General features: G+C 36.1%; 1 protein-coding gene across 4 annotated transcripts; it reads right to left on the bottom strand.

The window, feature by feature from the left end:
- Nucleotides 1–9349: 9349 nt before the first annotated feature.
- On the bottom strand, nucleotides 9350–14369 carry LOC112282944 (uncharacterized). Of its 4 annotated transcripts, none has more exons than XM_024521158.3 (14): nucleotides 14164–14369; nucleotides 13162–13543; nucleotides 12815–12888; nucleotides 12486–12569; nucleotides 12209–12292; nucleotides 11921–12001; nucleotides 11583–11675; nucleotides 11229–11408; nucleotides 10946–11013; nucleotides 10655–10706; nucleotides 10473–10526; nucleotides 10265–10354; nucleotides 9866–9932; nucleotides 9350–9700 (listed from the first exon to the last, which is right to left on the bottom strand). In XM_024521158.3, exons 2-14 carry the CDS (start codon nucleotides 13298–13300, stop codon nucleotides 9609–9611), a joined length of 1158 nt encoding a protein of 385 aa, XP_024376926.1. In that variant the 5' UTR covers nucleotides 13301–13543; nucleotides 14164–14369; the 3' UTR covers nucleotides 9350–9608. The 4 variants fall into 4 exon arrangements, with proteins under 4 accessions (XP_024376926.1, XP_090106345.1, XP_090106347.1 ...); XM_090250219.1 differs by having other exon boundaries at nucleotides 13162–13531; XM_090250221.1 differs by lacking the exon at nucleotides 14164–14369 and adding an exon at nucleotides 13774–14099 and having other exon boundaries at nucleotides 13162–13531.
- Between the last annotated feature and the right edge of the window lie 842 nt (nucleotides 14370–15211).

The following is a 15211-nucleotide window of genomic DNA, read 5'->3' as shown; positions in this document are numbered from 1 at the left end:
CGTGGATCTCATAATTGATTTCAGCAGCAAAGAACTTTCGAGAATAGAATGCAACTGGATGGAGCTTCTTATCTTCACTCATTTGTGAAAGCACAGCTCCCAAAGTAAAATCTGAAGCATCAGTTTCTAAATAGAAGGCCTTTGTAAAGTCTGGATGTACCAAAATTGGAGCTGTAGTAAATGCTGTCTTCAATTCTTGAAACGCCTTCTCCGCCAAAGGTCCCCATTCCAACTTATCCTTGCATGTTAATCAAGTGAGAAGAGCAGCAACTTGAGAATAATTCTTGATGAAGATCCGATAGAAGTTAGCAAAACCAAGAAAGCATTGTACGTCTCTAACCGTCTTCGGAACCTCCCAAGACATGATTGCTTCTACTTTCTTGGGGTCTATCTTCAAACCTTCTGTAGTCGCAATGAATGCCAAAAATTCCATCTTCGTCTGGTGAAATAAACACTTTTCTAATTTGGCATATAGTCCTCGCTTGCGTAGTTTCTCCAAGACCAAACGAACATGCTCCTCATGCTCTTCCTCGTTTTTAGAGAATATTAGAATATTGTCCAAGTAGATGACAACAAAATCGTCGAGGTGTTCTCGAAAGATATCATTCATCATATGTTGGAAAACCGCTGGAGCATTGGTAAGACCAAAAGGCATGACATTATATTCGAAATGACCATACCTTGTACGGAATGCTGTCTTCCACTCATCTCCTTCCTTGATTCGTACGAGATTATAAGCTCCCCTTAGATCAATTTTTGTAAAGATCTTCGCACGTCCAAGTTGTTCTAAGAGACTAGAAATCAAGGGTAATGGGTAACGATTTTTCTTTGTTACCTTGTTGAGGCCTCGATAGTCCACACACATCCGTAATGATCCATCTTTCTTCTTCACAAATAAGATAGGTGCTCTTGCTGATGATTTTGAATAACGAATGAAGTTCTTGGCTAGATTCTTGTCGATATACTTTCGCAACTCTGCCAACTCCGTTTGCGATAGATTGTAGATTGGGCCAAAAGGTGGTTGTGCTCCTTCTTGCAAGTCTATGGCACAATCATATGGTCGGTGTTCCGGTAGTATGTCGGCATTCTTCTTTTGAAACATGTCTTCAAAATCTTTATATTGCTCCGGTATACTTGTTGTTGAGATCTTCTCCTCGGTAGTTGGAGCCGCATAAATGACAAATGGAGTGCCTTTCTTAGATGATCTTATAAACGCTCTTGCTCCAATGAATAAGGATTTCTTTTTTCGAGGTTTTTTACTAGGTTTTTTCTTGGGTGGTTTTGTGGGAAAAGTCATCTTCCACAACCTCCAATCTATCAATGGATTATGTTTTTCCGACCAAGAAAGACCAAGAATAATAGGATTTGATGGGGTTCTAATAATATTAAAAATAATATGACTACTATGGTCTTTAAACGTTACTTCTATAGGTTTTGATTCATGGATGATGCTACCAGACAATAAAGGTCGCCCATCTATGACCTCAATATGAACAGGTTTTGATTTTTGTACTAAAGGGATCTTATGACGCTTTGCAAATTCTTCGTCTAAAAAACAAGCAGATGCTCTTGAATCTAGTAGTGCTAAGGTTCTCAGTTTTTGAGGGCCGATAAATAGAGGGATTGTAAAACAAAGTGCAGGTTGGGCAGAAAGAAAGGAATCTGATTGTTGTTGGGATATTTCATTGTCCAGCTGCACGGTTCCTACTGTGGCTGGGCATCCTCGTTTTCCTGAACAAATACTCCCCTAATCTTGACTATGCCTCGATTTTGCTTTTTGGGGCAGTTTCCGACTTTGTGGCCTTCTCCACTGCAATACAAGCATAAATTTTCCTCCATACGTCGCTTTTTTTCTTCTATAGTAAGAGATTTGATACGTACCGCATCAATTTGCATGTCTTCCACCTCTGAATGCGAATTCACACCGCTTCTCCACATAGTTGGAGCATGGCGAATTGTATGTTGTCTTGAGCGTTGGTCTTGGCGACGTTGGAATAGGCGATTATCGCACTTCACAGCTTGGCTAATGGCTTCGTTGAGCGTTCGTGGATCAGGAAGAGTTAACACCAAATCCTTCACATCATCTCTTAAACCCCAATAGAATTGACTCATCAACGCTTCTTCATCCCAATTGATGTCGCATACTAATTACCTGAAATCCGAAGCATAGACTGATGTAGAACGCATCCCTTGTCGTAGCGACCGGATCTTTGTTGTAGCCCATTGAACCTTATCGTGTTCACCAAATGCTTCCGCAAATGCTTCCAAAAAGGTTTCGAAGTTGTTTAATATGGATGATCGTTTCTCAAACAAAGGAGCAAACCATGATAGAGCTTGTCCCGTAAGTAAGGTTCCAACAAGCCCAACACGTGACTCCTCCATTGGATATCGTTCGGGCTGTAAAACTGTTATCAACCTGATTTGATTGACGAATCCTCGAAACTTGGAACATGTTCCATCAAACTTATCTGGAAGGCTAACTCGAGGCTCTTTATGTTATAGAACTAGTGGTTCTTGTCGAACCTGAGGTAAAGTTGTTTCTCCAAGTACCGAAATTTGAGGCTGGTGTAGTTTAGATTGTGCTATCCCAAATACTCCATCATTATGAAGCCTTGCCACTACTCCTTCAATCTCTGCAGTTCTTTGTGATAACGTAGCGAGGGCATTCATAATAGTATCTAACTTAGACTCTGAACTTTCTGTCATACTAATGTCTTGACCTCCGGCCATTCTAAAAGAAGGACAAAAATGACCCTATAAGAGGCAATATTTGTTTATAGGAGGGTAATCCACAACCTATAAAATGCCTTAAGAATTTCAAAAAGAGGGGTAATCCACTCTCTCCAAGAAGAATAAGAATCCAATATTGTAACAGAAGAAGTATCAGTTTAGAGGAGGGTAATCCGCAACCTCTAAAAAATGCTAGTATACCTTCAAGTAGAGGGGTAATCCACACTCTACTAAGAAAGAACTAGCTCTGATATCTCAAGTTAGTGTAGTCTCGACAAACTGTCACGGACACAAAATACAGACTTGAAATCTAACAAGAAGTTCAAGAAGATGTGGCAGAACTAGATTAAACAGATGAGTACAAGAACAACACCAAAAAGGTGAGCTAGAACTCCAAGAGATGTGTTGTCGAGACTGAAGAACTCTTCAGCCTCGATCCCTATATATACTCTTACTTAGGAAGTTTCTCGAGCTACTTCTATTAACTAGGAAGCTTCTAGAAGGTTCCAGAGGCTTCCTTTCTAGAAGGTTCTAGAAACTTCTCGAGCTACTTCTATTAACTAGGAAGCTTCTAGAAAGTTCCAAGGGATTCCTTTCTAGAAGCTTTTAGAAACTTCTCTTCTAGAAGGTTCCAGAGACTTCCTTTCTAGAAGCTTTTAAAAACTTCTCTCTAAAAGGTTCCAGAGGCTTCTCTTCTAGAAGGTTTCAGAGGCTTGTTTTCTAGAAGGTTCTAGAAACTTCTCTCTAGAAAGTTCTAAGGAATATGTCCCTAAGTGCAGCAAGGGTCGATGATTACTCCAAACAACCACTAGCTTCTTCAACAAATAGTGTCGCCATATCTTTGTAGTATATACAATTGTTAATTATTCTCGTTCATGTAAAAAGTAATTGCGCTCTGCTCTTCTCAACTTGCATGATTCATATGCCATAAGTTGAAGGCCTTTAACAAAGTCTTGTTGAAGAGCCGCTTCAATAGCAAAGTTGGAAGCATCAATGTTAAGTATATAAGGAAGATTGAGATCATATGGTTGGAAAGTTTGAGTAGTAATGAATGCCTCCTTCAACCTATCAAGGATGCTTTGTAGCTTCACTTTCCATTCAAATAATACATCCTTCCCTAATGTATTTGTCAATGTGGCAGCAATATATGTAAATTGTTGAATAAAACAATAATAATATTCAACAAGGCCTAAAAATGAGCGAACTTCAAAAGCATCTTTGAAGGTTGGTCAATCTTCCACTGCTTTCAGCTTATCTTGTTCTATATGCATGCCTTTAGAAGACACCACATGCCCTAAAAAAGTTACTTCTGACTTCCAAAGTTTATATTTCGATTGCTCATAATAGAAGCAACTATCTTATAGCCGACACAATACTTCTTGTATGTGTTGTTCATGCTTCACTAGAGTTTTACTATATACAAAGATACCATCAATGAAGACAACTACATACTTATCCAAAAGGTCCCAAAACAATCTATTCATGTGACTCATAAAAGAAGGTGGAACATTGGTGAGGCCAAAAGGTAAAAAAAGCTATTCAAAATATCCATAACATGTATAAAATGTCATCTTTTCAATATTCTCTCTTGCAATAGGTGTTTGCCAATATCTACTTTGAAGATCCAATTTATTAAAGATGGTCGCATTTCAAAGTCGATCAAGAAGATCATCTATGCGTGAAAGTGGATATGCATTTTTAACAATCTGCTTATGAAAGCCTTGATAGTGAATGCAAAGCCAAAGTCTACCATCCTTCTTGAATGCAAAAAGTATAGATACTCTCCACAGTGATGTACTTTTTCAAATAAAGCTCTTTTCCAAGAGTTTGTCCAATGTTTTCAGCAGCTCTTCAAATTCATTTGGTACTAGGCAATAAATTAGCCAACTTGCTGATTTGGCTACAAGCAATAGTTCTATTTGAAAGGAACACCTTGATCAAGAGGTATGCCATTAGGTAGATTGGTTGGAAAGACATCCCAATAATCTTATATGAACAACTCCTTTAGTTATCTTTCCCACTTCTAATGTAAGATTTCGAACCACCATATACACTAGTTGTTTATGCTATATTTTCTTCCTCATAAAAGTCATTTCTACAAGTAAATCTTTAGTTGCAAATTATTTTTTTTCTTCACTTAATGCAAAGTACAAAGAGTTACCTTGAATCTACTATCTTTGAAAGAAATTATCTTTGCTACTCAATTAACTTATTTATTTTCCACCTCCAACCATGGCATACCAAGGATAACATCATAACTTATCTTTGTTATCTTAAACCTCTCTCTTAAGATGTAAGTTTCAATCAACCTCAAGATTTCTTCTTCACATGTCTTACTCAATACATTTTCTCGATTATACACAAGATATATATTTTTTTCCTTAATTATCTTAGTTTTAATCAATTTGTAATTATTTGTAGAGCCACAATCCACAAGCATTCAACATAGATGTCTTCTTTGTAGTCCCATTAGATGCATTAGTCAACTCTTTTTATACTTGTTTGAGGCCATGTTATTTTTCTTTAAGAGACAATAGCTATCTTCAATACTAGCCCTTGGTGCCTTTATTTGAGAGTCTCGTTTCCTTGCTCTGTCTTATTATCAAGTTGGTGAATCTCAAGACTCTGAATCTACCTTATTTTATTGGTGATTGAATTTTGACATTTTAGACAATCTCCAATCTAATGGCCTAGCTTCCAACAATAGAAATATAATCCCTTTTGCACCAATATTTGTCATCTATGTGGTGTCAATGATCCTTGTAAGGCATTAATCTCCATTGGCATTAGTTGTTGTACCATAGTATTAAATAGCTACATAGTAATTCATGCTATAGATCATGTTCTATGATTTTTAAAATCTATAGCATTGACCTTCTCTACAATCCTAATTACCTTTACAAAAGTTTGTAGATTCCTTAGTTCCACTTCTTGCTGAATCCCAAACTTCAAATCCCGTAGAAATCTATCCATCATCTCCGCCTCTGAAATATTATCAATTTTGAGACATAAGGACTTAAATTGAAAGACATAAACTTGCACTAATCTAAATTGTATAAGATTTGCCAACTAATCATTTGATATCTTCTTTGCATTGATGGAGCAAAATTGATTCCTAAACTCGGTCTCAAACTCTTTTCAATCATAAAATCCACCTTGAGCTTTATAGGTTTGAACTCAATCTCTCCACCAAATGTTTGCCACATCTTTCAAATAACTAGATGCATATATAATTTTTTCAATGTTATTTGTCCTAGATAGTTGGAGGTGTTGTTCTATGTTGGAGAGTCATTGACATATATCTTCTTGTCTTGAAGTCCCAAAGTATGTACTAGGCTTATTCAATTTCAGCCTAACAAATATCAATTCTTTTATCTTTGAGGCTTCTATTTACCCTTGCAAAGTAGCTATCTCGCCTAAAAGGCGTTGTATTTGAGCCTCCATCTGATATTGCTCTGCCATATCTCTCATGCTGTAATTTTCTTATTGGACTCTAATATTATAATGCCATCTCACCTTCCAATTGTTTTTTTTAAAATAGCTCATGATAGCCTCAGCATAGTTTTAAGTGTGACCACAATAATTGACCTCAAACTAGATGATGGCTATCTACACACTACCAAAGAATAGTCTAACACTCCCTCTGATATCAATGAAACAAGACCAATCTATCTTGAGAGTCTAAGACTCATCTAATCGACAACCACATAAAACCTCATCACAAAGTGGGACAAAATGGACCAGAATAAAATTAAAGAGAACTAAATAGAATAAATCATGAAAGACAAAACTTTGCAAATAAAAATAGAACAAAACAAAACTAAACAGAAAGATGCAAAACCAAACTTTATTAAGAGAGAAGATACAAAGCCATACCTGACTAGATACCCAAAAGGCTTTTGCCAGTCCTATTTATTCTTTATTCTACCACCTTAGACTTTCTAGAATGTTCTTAGATGGTGGATCCCACTTAGATAACCACCTTAAACTCCCTCTAGAACGTTCCATACTAGGCTCCATCTAAATAACCACCCTAAGCTCTTTCTAGAATGTTCCACAATGGATCCTACATGCTCCACTAATTTAGCCTCAATTCTAGAAACTTCCATAATTTCTCAAGCATGGTTCCAACTATCTATCTCTATATGTCAATAATAAAAATATCTTATCTATATCCTATTATATAAAATCTAACTATTGTTAAAATAAAAATGAAATAAGTTGAATATAAAAGAAGGATCTATTTCAATGAACATTAGATGAAAGTTAATTTTAAAAAATAAGAATTTTTTTTGGTATAAGAGCCTTTAAAGCATCTAAACTTAATAAGTATAAAAACTAGATAAGATAAGTATTTAGCAAAAGTTGAAGAAACCATGAATTGACATCAAAATACAATTAAAAATAAATTGATGATTACTAGAATTAATACTATATTAAATAATGAATCAAGAAGCTAAATCTTTTTGAAGTGCAAGGACTCAAAGAGAATATACTACTAAATGAGACTAAATTCATAGACTAAAATAACAAAAAGTAGAAGTAAAGAAAAAAGAAAAAAAAAAAAAAAAAAAAAAAAAAAAATGATAAACAAAACATTGAAAGAAGAAAAAATAAATAAATAAAATAAAATAATAGAAGAAGGGGTTCATTTATAAGTTGTTGACTAAAAAATCATATAATTTCAAATGTTATTATTTCCATCAAAATAGCCATATAAAGATGGTCCAATTATGGTGAAAACATCAAAAAGAAGCTAGAGAAGCACAAGGGCAAAGAAAGCTGCAATAGTAGCAAATGTAGTAACTTCAAAAGTTTATATGATGATTTGGACTCAAAGAGAGAAGTTTGTTGTCATATAATAATATGGCCATTAGGTGAAAGAAGAAGGATAGTATTTTATTATAGAAGAGCCTAATTAAAAATATATAATAAAAAAATATAAATAAAAAATAGGCAAGTAATAAAATCTACTAGTGTTAGAATTATCTTTTATGAAAATGGATTCTATTTATTTTGTAGAGTCATAAATAAGGCAAAATAAGATAGATTAGAAAATAAAGAATATAGACATATGTAGGAAGAAGTTAGGAATTTATTTTAGCAAAAAATATCTCAAGAAGATAAGAATTTATATCTAGAGAGGATCAATTGCCAATTAGGATCAAAATTAGACCTCAAAGCATAAAACCAAGCATCTACTGCAATTCCAATGTTTCTTTGCAAATAGGATAGTAGAGTTTGAAAAAAACTAATAGAAAGATTTTTGAGTGTTAGTTTCATGTATAATAATTGATTGGAATTTATTTGAGATATTATTAGGATTGTTTAGGATTTTATTAGAATTTGATCTATGATTAGGATTTAGAATTTTCTTAGGATTTTATTAGGATTTGTTTAAGATTTGATTAGGATTTGATTAGGATTTGATTAGGATTTAGGATTTTATTAAAATTTGGTTGGAATTGGTTTAAGATTTCATTAAGATTTGTTGAAATTTATATTAGGATTTGATAAAATTTAATAATGATTTTTTTGAAAATATATATTCTATTAAAATTAATTTATGATTTCTTTATGTTTCTTTTGTAAGTTCTTGAAAATTCTTTTGGATTTAATTAAAGATTGATCAACATTGTTATAATTTAATTAAAGTTTTTTTAAGATTCTATTAGAGTTGTTATAATCATTTTATTACAAGTTTCATTTTTCCTTCGACAATCAAGTGTCTAATATATTCTCAAAAAGAATTCATGTAATACAACACTACAATTAAAGAAGTCAACATATAAAAGAACAAGAGACATTTCTTTGCAAAAATAGTATAATTTGTGGTCAATGGTATTATAATATCTATAATTAGTGAAGGTGTAGAAACAAATCTCTTCATATCATATTCAAAGGTTCTATTATAGTCTATAAATAAATCAACTTAACTTATAAATTAAGTCTTTTTATTTGAAAGTTGAGCATCCTAATAGTTGTAACATATAGATAGATTTTAGAATTAACCATTAAAAAAAAATATAATACATCTATATATAAGATAATCTATTCAATGCATGCATAATAAAAGTACAAAGATTATTTTATTTTTCTACCAATGTTTTATTCCAAGTTAATTTATTTTATAATAAAAAACTAATAAATACTTTCAACTTTCTAATCTTAAGAAAGTTAATACAAATTTAAATTTTTGACGTTAGGAGTTCCAGGCTGGCCTGCTCAACCGAATCCCTCCTGCCAAGTCTTGGCCAACCCAGACCGGGCACCTGGGCTAAGCTGCCCAACTGGTGGGGACTGATGTATTCCGTCCACCCTGAGTCCCCACCTGAGTTAGGTGGATGTTCCACGGTTGTCCAGCATAGAGGGGTGGAGCTTTGACTCCACCCTACAGTATGCATACTGGCCCTGACCGCAGGTAACGTTGATAGTAAAAATTAAAAACTCCGGCCTTTTACTATCCAATAGTGAAAATGAGTGAAAATCATACATAGATTCATTTTTTAAGTCATTCTCAAGAGCCAGCTATTACCATGTCTCGTTCAATACTGAATCTTATGATGCCATCCCAAAACGATTAAAAAAATAATATCAACAATACTTTAAAGATACAAAATAGAACAAAATAAAAACTCGTTTATAACACTCGTTCCATCACGCAGAATCAGACCTGTCCGAAAATAGTTGTTCGCCGCTTGGAACAGCCTTCAACCTTAATGGACTTCTCTTTCAAATCTGAGCCTAAATTGAATTAACTGTAAATGGAATACCTCGTACATGGGCATAAACCTTGACTGTCACAGTTATCCACAGTAATTTCCTGGCTGCCAAGCTTTTGTTGCACCCTCGCAACGGGTCAAAAGATAGAAACCTCACTAGCTGAGCTTTCCTAGCTCCATCTTCTTCTTGATTGCTCGATGCCCATGGTAAACAAAAGAGTCTATAATACCAGCTATTGAGTACACACCTGTCCAATAAAATCGAGAAACGATAAATTAAACATTGTAAAAACCCTTGATAGATGCTGCTGGTGACCAATACAAGAAATTTAGAGCTAATCAAACGTTAAGCACTTTAGTATGTTTTTAACTTTGTATAGCAAATTCCAAAGCGCGACCAGTGGCCAACTTACCTCCAACGATAGCGCAGACATTTGTCAGAAAATGCAAAAAAGATGGTCTCTCCTCTGAGAACTTAACCTGCAATAGTCACCACACGTACACAATACTCGCGTTAATACAAGTTAACAGTGAGAGGCACATTGGATGTAGTCTATGGTAATTTCTTACCAAAGCCTGACACAACAAAGCAAAATGCCGGAATAAGATATCCATAACATGTTCACTAAAGAGTTCCTCTCAGCCGCGGCGGCTTTTCGACAATTATAATATCTCAATATAGCACCAAATGTTATGAAATCTGGAAAGAATAAGGTGTAGAATACCACACTGGAATGGGTTCCATCCTGGACAGGAGGTGTATTGATCCTGTGCAATTTATTAAACTTGAATACGAACTCATGAGGAAGTACCTTTATGGGTGAGAGGTCGTAAAAGAAGAAAACACCAGGTACGAATCTTGGACCATGATCTCCAGCCGTGTAGTGCTCCGTCACAGAGAACTGAAGAACAATTCCAATAATTGTGAGGATGCTACCTAGGTGCCACATAATAGTGCGAAAACTGTCTAGGCTACACAAGAAAACGAATGGAAACCTTGCATATAAGGATATTACCAACCTGATTAGTTGAAATCTTGCGACCCTTAATATCAGTGTACACTGTAGGCACCACCTGTTTAATCCTCAGTTCGACATTCAGTATATGTGACAGAATCTTCTCATCCATTCATGATAATGAAAGAGCACAAGGATAAACACTGAAAAAAAACTCCAAAGTAATAAAAAGCGAAGAAGAATCACCTTAATGAAGTATTGGTACATGCCATTAAGATCCTTCTGAATGTTTGTCACCCTATAGTACGTAAACAGATCATATTTGCAAGTCATTAGGAATCTACATTCGTTGAAATCAGAGCCGAAAAACCAAGAAGCTTTTAGCTCTGCCATTATAGGTCCTTCAAACCGTAGCAAGAATCAAAATTGAAGTAAAAAACTGTAGAATGAAATGGTCAAGCTGCTTTTTCAAGCAGCAAATGCACAAGGGACAAATATCAATGGAAATAAAGAGGATGAAGGGCGCAGCTTATTTACTTGTCCAAAGGATTCACAGCTCCAGGGAAATGAGCACCAAAGCTAAGCTCATTGATAGTATGACTCACCTGCAATCGTAAGGAGCCCAAGAACCAAATCGATCAGCCTCATATTAAATTCTTAATTGAAGTTTAATATCAAACAGAACAAAAGGATAATCACAGGAGACAATGCCTAAAATATTTCTTCAATGAAATGGCACGAGATGAGGTACAACGATTTTCAAAGCCTTTAAACAAAGGCATTATGGTTGTACCACTGAGGAAGGTGAACGGATAATTACATTAAAGCTGTCTGTTATGAATCCCATAAGATCAAGGAGGTGCATAGCTGACTGCTGAAACGATTTTCCTGGGGCAAAATGAAAATTTCCTGCCACTTTATTCACTTCCAATTTTCCATAAATGTTGCAACCCTCACCAGCTTCTTCCTTAACCCTCTCAATGAAGCCTTCTCTGTGGCACTGGATGGACACCACATCAAAGTGAATGAGAAAACAGAGAAAGAAATTGCAGAGTGGTCCTTAATCAAATCAAATCTCGCATCTGAATCAAATACATCAAATGTGGTAAAGAATACTATTGAAAAAGCTTGTACGATAACATTCAAACCGTAACGGAAAAAATAGGATACCAACCTGATCAATAAGGTCTGCATTAGTCAAGGCCCAACCCTTTTTGCGATAGGCCTCTCGTACTTCTTCACAATTGTTACAACACTCATCGTCTGACTGTGAAAACCCACATATTCCACACGGTATGAAGCTTCGGCTTAGGAAAGACCTTTCATTAAGACTATCTCTTTCCATGCAATCCACAATATTAATTTACCACTTCATTCAATAAAAGTTTGAGTTTTTGCAATCTATCCATAAAACATCTCCCTGTTTCGTACTGACGGATATACCTACGAAAACAGGCAATCAAGAACACATTAATCCTAAAACGCATAAAATGGATGGAATGCAAAGCTTACAGATTCCGCGCCAAAGCAAGAGCCACAGTAGGTTTCGTTGTGCTCGAGCCTCCCGCCATGTTTCTGCAACGGCTTCTGAACCTGCATTTAAAATAAGAGCCGTGATTTGTAAGTAACTATCATGTACAAATTCAAATTTATCGCCCAGGAGGAAGTCCAACTTACAAGAAACATAACTGTCATTATCACAGATTCTGTAGAATATAAAGCCAACGCAAGATTAAAGGACACATGTTCCCACAACCTCACCTACCCAAATAATGACTGGAATTTGACTAAATAACTTACCTTGGGAGCGTTGATAGCATCTGGTTTTGGGGCATTTACAACTTTACCATGAACATCTAGTCTTTTCTTGAAAATGTTGTGCCTCTGTACACGCACAAACGAAGCACAAATCAAAAGAACCATTGAAGACTATAAAACTCCGAAGAACACAGTGATGTAACGGTCGGCATTGAATGAGAAAAGTCATATAAAAGGCTCATGCATGCCCGCAATTGAGAAATACTAGTTCAAAGCTCAGTGGAAAGGCTTCAAGAAATAAACCAGCAGGGGATCGTACCACATTGAGGTGCTGCTCACCACTTATATCCATTGCATCTAAGCTGACCATAGAACACGCCAATGCTGGGAACGTGATGTCCAACTGTAAAAACATAAATCACACAACTTGATACATAAGACTCTGCTGTTCGTTTAGTCTTAAAGCCCATGCACACTCGGAGCATATCTATCTTGAATTCAGGGCCCTGAGAAGAGTAACCAAAATCACCACCTCACTCTTCTATATTGGGAACAGAGAAAATATCATCTGCTCAAATGCCAAAGTGGTACAGAAAATTTTCAAGCAGAATCTCACTATGTGCAGCTCATGAACAATGCTAAACGTACATTGATTTGAAGAGTTTCTCCTCGCGAAGTATCCACCACCAGCTGATTTTGCGTTTGAGCACTTAGGTACAAGCCTGAAAAAGACAACCATTTCATGAGTGGAAAGCTTTATCTAGTTTCTCGTCAACGGCACTGCTTCTGATCGTAGTGAGAAGACTATCTTACAAGCAGACACTGAATTGGATCCTTAAATATTATCACGACTAAACAGCTGAGAAGCCACTCCTTCAGAGACCACCGCATACAAAAACAGTGGTAAACAATATTTACATATCCAGTAATACCTTAGTGACATGAAGAGTTTCAGTAAGGCCTTGATAGGGACGAAGGAGAGCAAAATAACTTACTAATTTCTGTAACGAATAAAACGAACATAAATACAGTAGATACAAGCGTGATAACACCGCCAGATAGAGTTCGGCTGTAAAAATCTTCGCTGATCTTCGGGTATGCATCGAGCTGTTTCAATTTATTGAACACAGCCATTCTTGACTCCTATCTTTATTCCCAGTCTTGCAACTGCCTTCGCCCTACCCTCCGGAATTCAATTGGTTCACAAAGTGAGGATCTCAAGAAACCAGAGGCGATTCCGTGTGGCCTCTGCAAAGCTCTCATCTAGCTCTCGGAGGTTCCCGCCAAACCCTCGAATTCGTTTCAAATTTCCCGAGCCCATCACAACACTAAAGAGGACTCCATAATATCCCGTACCGGGAAACCCTGGAACAAAGTCTGGGGCTTCGTTAACTCCTCCTCCGAGAATCCTCAGACAATAATATGTGAACGTCGCAATAAGAAAAAATAATACATGCAGAGAGATTCAAAAGCACTTCGAAATCATACAAACTACCTACATATCAACAGCACAACGACCTAACGAGCGGTCAGCCTCCCTAAGAAAAGTCAAATAAATCAGCTAAAGCCGAAAGAGACAGTGAAAGATAACCACTACGATCCTGTACCGCAAGCACATAAATTAACCCGGCGTAACCACACAACTTGAGGTTTCGCAACTAAACCTTGACTTCAAAGTGGAAATAGAGTCCGCAGACAACTGTAACAAGGAAAAACGCACTAAAGAATCTTTCCGCACAATATGCACGACTTATGAACAATCAAACTACCACAAACCCAAAGCGCGACCAATCGCATGGCGTTGCCACGTATCCAGGCCACATCGGATACGATTTCTAGAATTAAGCACCCGGCAAAGAAAGAGACCAGGATTGCCTGACGCTCAAAGAATTTAATAAGCGGTATCTCACACGCTATTCGAAGCAAACCATTGACCACGCGACAAACCCTAAATGAAACTACACTCTCTGTTCACAGCTTTTCAGGGCTAATTTCACCTTAGGAAGCGGTCAAGGTGGAAATCTTAGTCAATCTCGCGAGGCTCTCAAACGAAAAACCACGCCGTCGTGAAGTGCAACGAGAGCCCGGCCACGCTGCGAATTCCTCTGGAGCTCGCAAATCCGCAGCCACATGCAAAGTTACTCCGGATCGTCGACGACTACGACGACGAGGTGGACCGAATCCAAAGCCTATTCTAAGGTCGGCGAGAGATATTCGCTACAGCGTGGGTCCTGAGACGGGCCGGGCTGGAGTGACCCGGGCTCAAATTCTCTGGAGTATTCCGGTTCCCGACGTTGAGCACTTGATGGTTCCCCGTACCCCTAAGCGTTCGAATTCGGGAACGTCCAAAACTCGGATAAAGAGTGGAGCCATTTTAATTACCTGGAGATTCAAACCTAAATCAACGGTTCGGACATTCCATTCTCTGCTTTTGGTTTTGATGTTTTATCATGATACCCTAAAACCTGTAAAAATAATTAATTATTATTATTTTTATATTTTTGTGTTTTCTTTCCCTAATCATACCAAAGTGGGGAAAACAACTTAATGTAATTTTACATACTAAATATTTAGAAGTATGTGATACATGTGAGATTTGTAACATGTTTTGTTTTCAATTCGTATTTGAAATAGAATATTACTAGTAGTGATTCTGATCTTGTAGTATACAATATACAAAGAAAAGCTATAAACATATCAAAGTTTATTTTTAAATTTTCTTAAAAAAAATTTTAAAAAATTAAAAAATCTAATCTAATTATAGTTTGAGTTAGTTAGCATTTGTAAACTAATTCTTTATGTATCAACTTTAATACAAAACACCCATTCATGGATAGATAAATTTGAGTATTTTTATAATGTACTCAATGAATTAATTTATTCTTATTTATGTATGTGCATATATCAAAACAAACCAAGCATATTATTACAAAATAAAAGTAAAAAGATTCACTACAATTGTTTATTTATTAGCAAGAGAAACCAAAGAACGGTTTCAAATTTTCACTTAAAAGTCAATGAAAAATATTTTTGATTAGTAGATAA

The sequence above is a fragment of the Physcomitrium patens genome, chromosome 5, assembly GCF_059467195.1.
Source record: "Physcomitrium patens ecotype Gransden chromosome 5, ASM5946719v1, whole genome shotgun sequence".
NCBI lineage: Eukaryota > Viridiplantae > Streptophyta > Bryopsida > Funariales > Funariaceae > Physcomitrium > Physcomitrium patens.
This window is presented reverse-complemented; position numbering and strand designations above follow the sequence as displayed.

Coding starts and splice junctions, on each gene's coding strand:
- LOC112282944 (XM_024521158.3), bottom strand. CDS start 13,300: ATGGCTGTGTTCAATAAATTGAAACAGCTCGATGCATACCCGAAGATC. Junction 12,889..13,161: donor TTTATTCGTTACAGAAATTA/GTAAGTTATTTT, acceptor TGTCTTTTTCAG/GCTTGTACCTAAGTGCTCAA. Junction 9,933..10,264: donor ACGACCTCTCACCCATAAAG/GTACTTCCTCAT, acceptor TGACTATTGCAG/GTTAAGTTCTCAGAGGAGAG.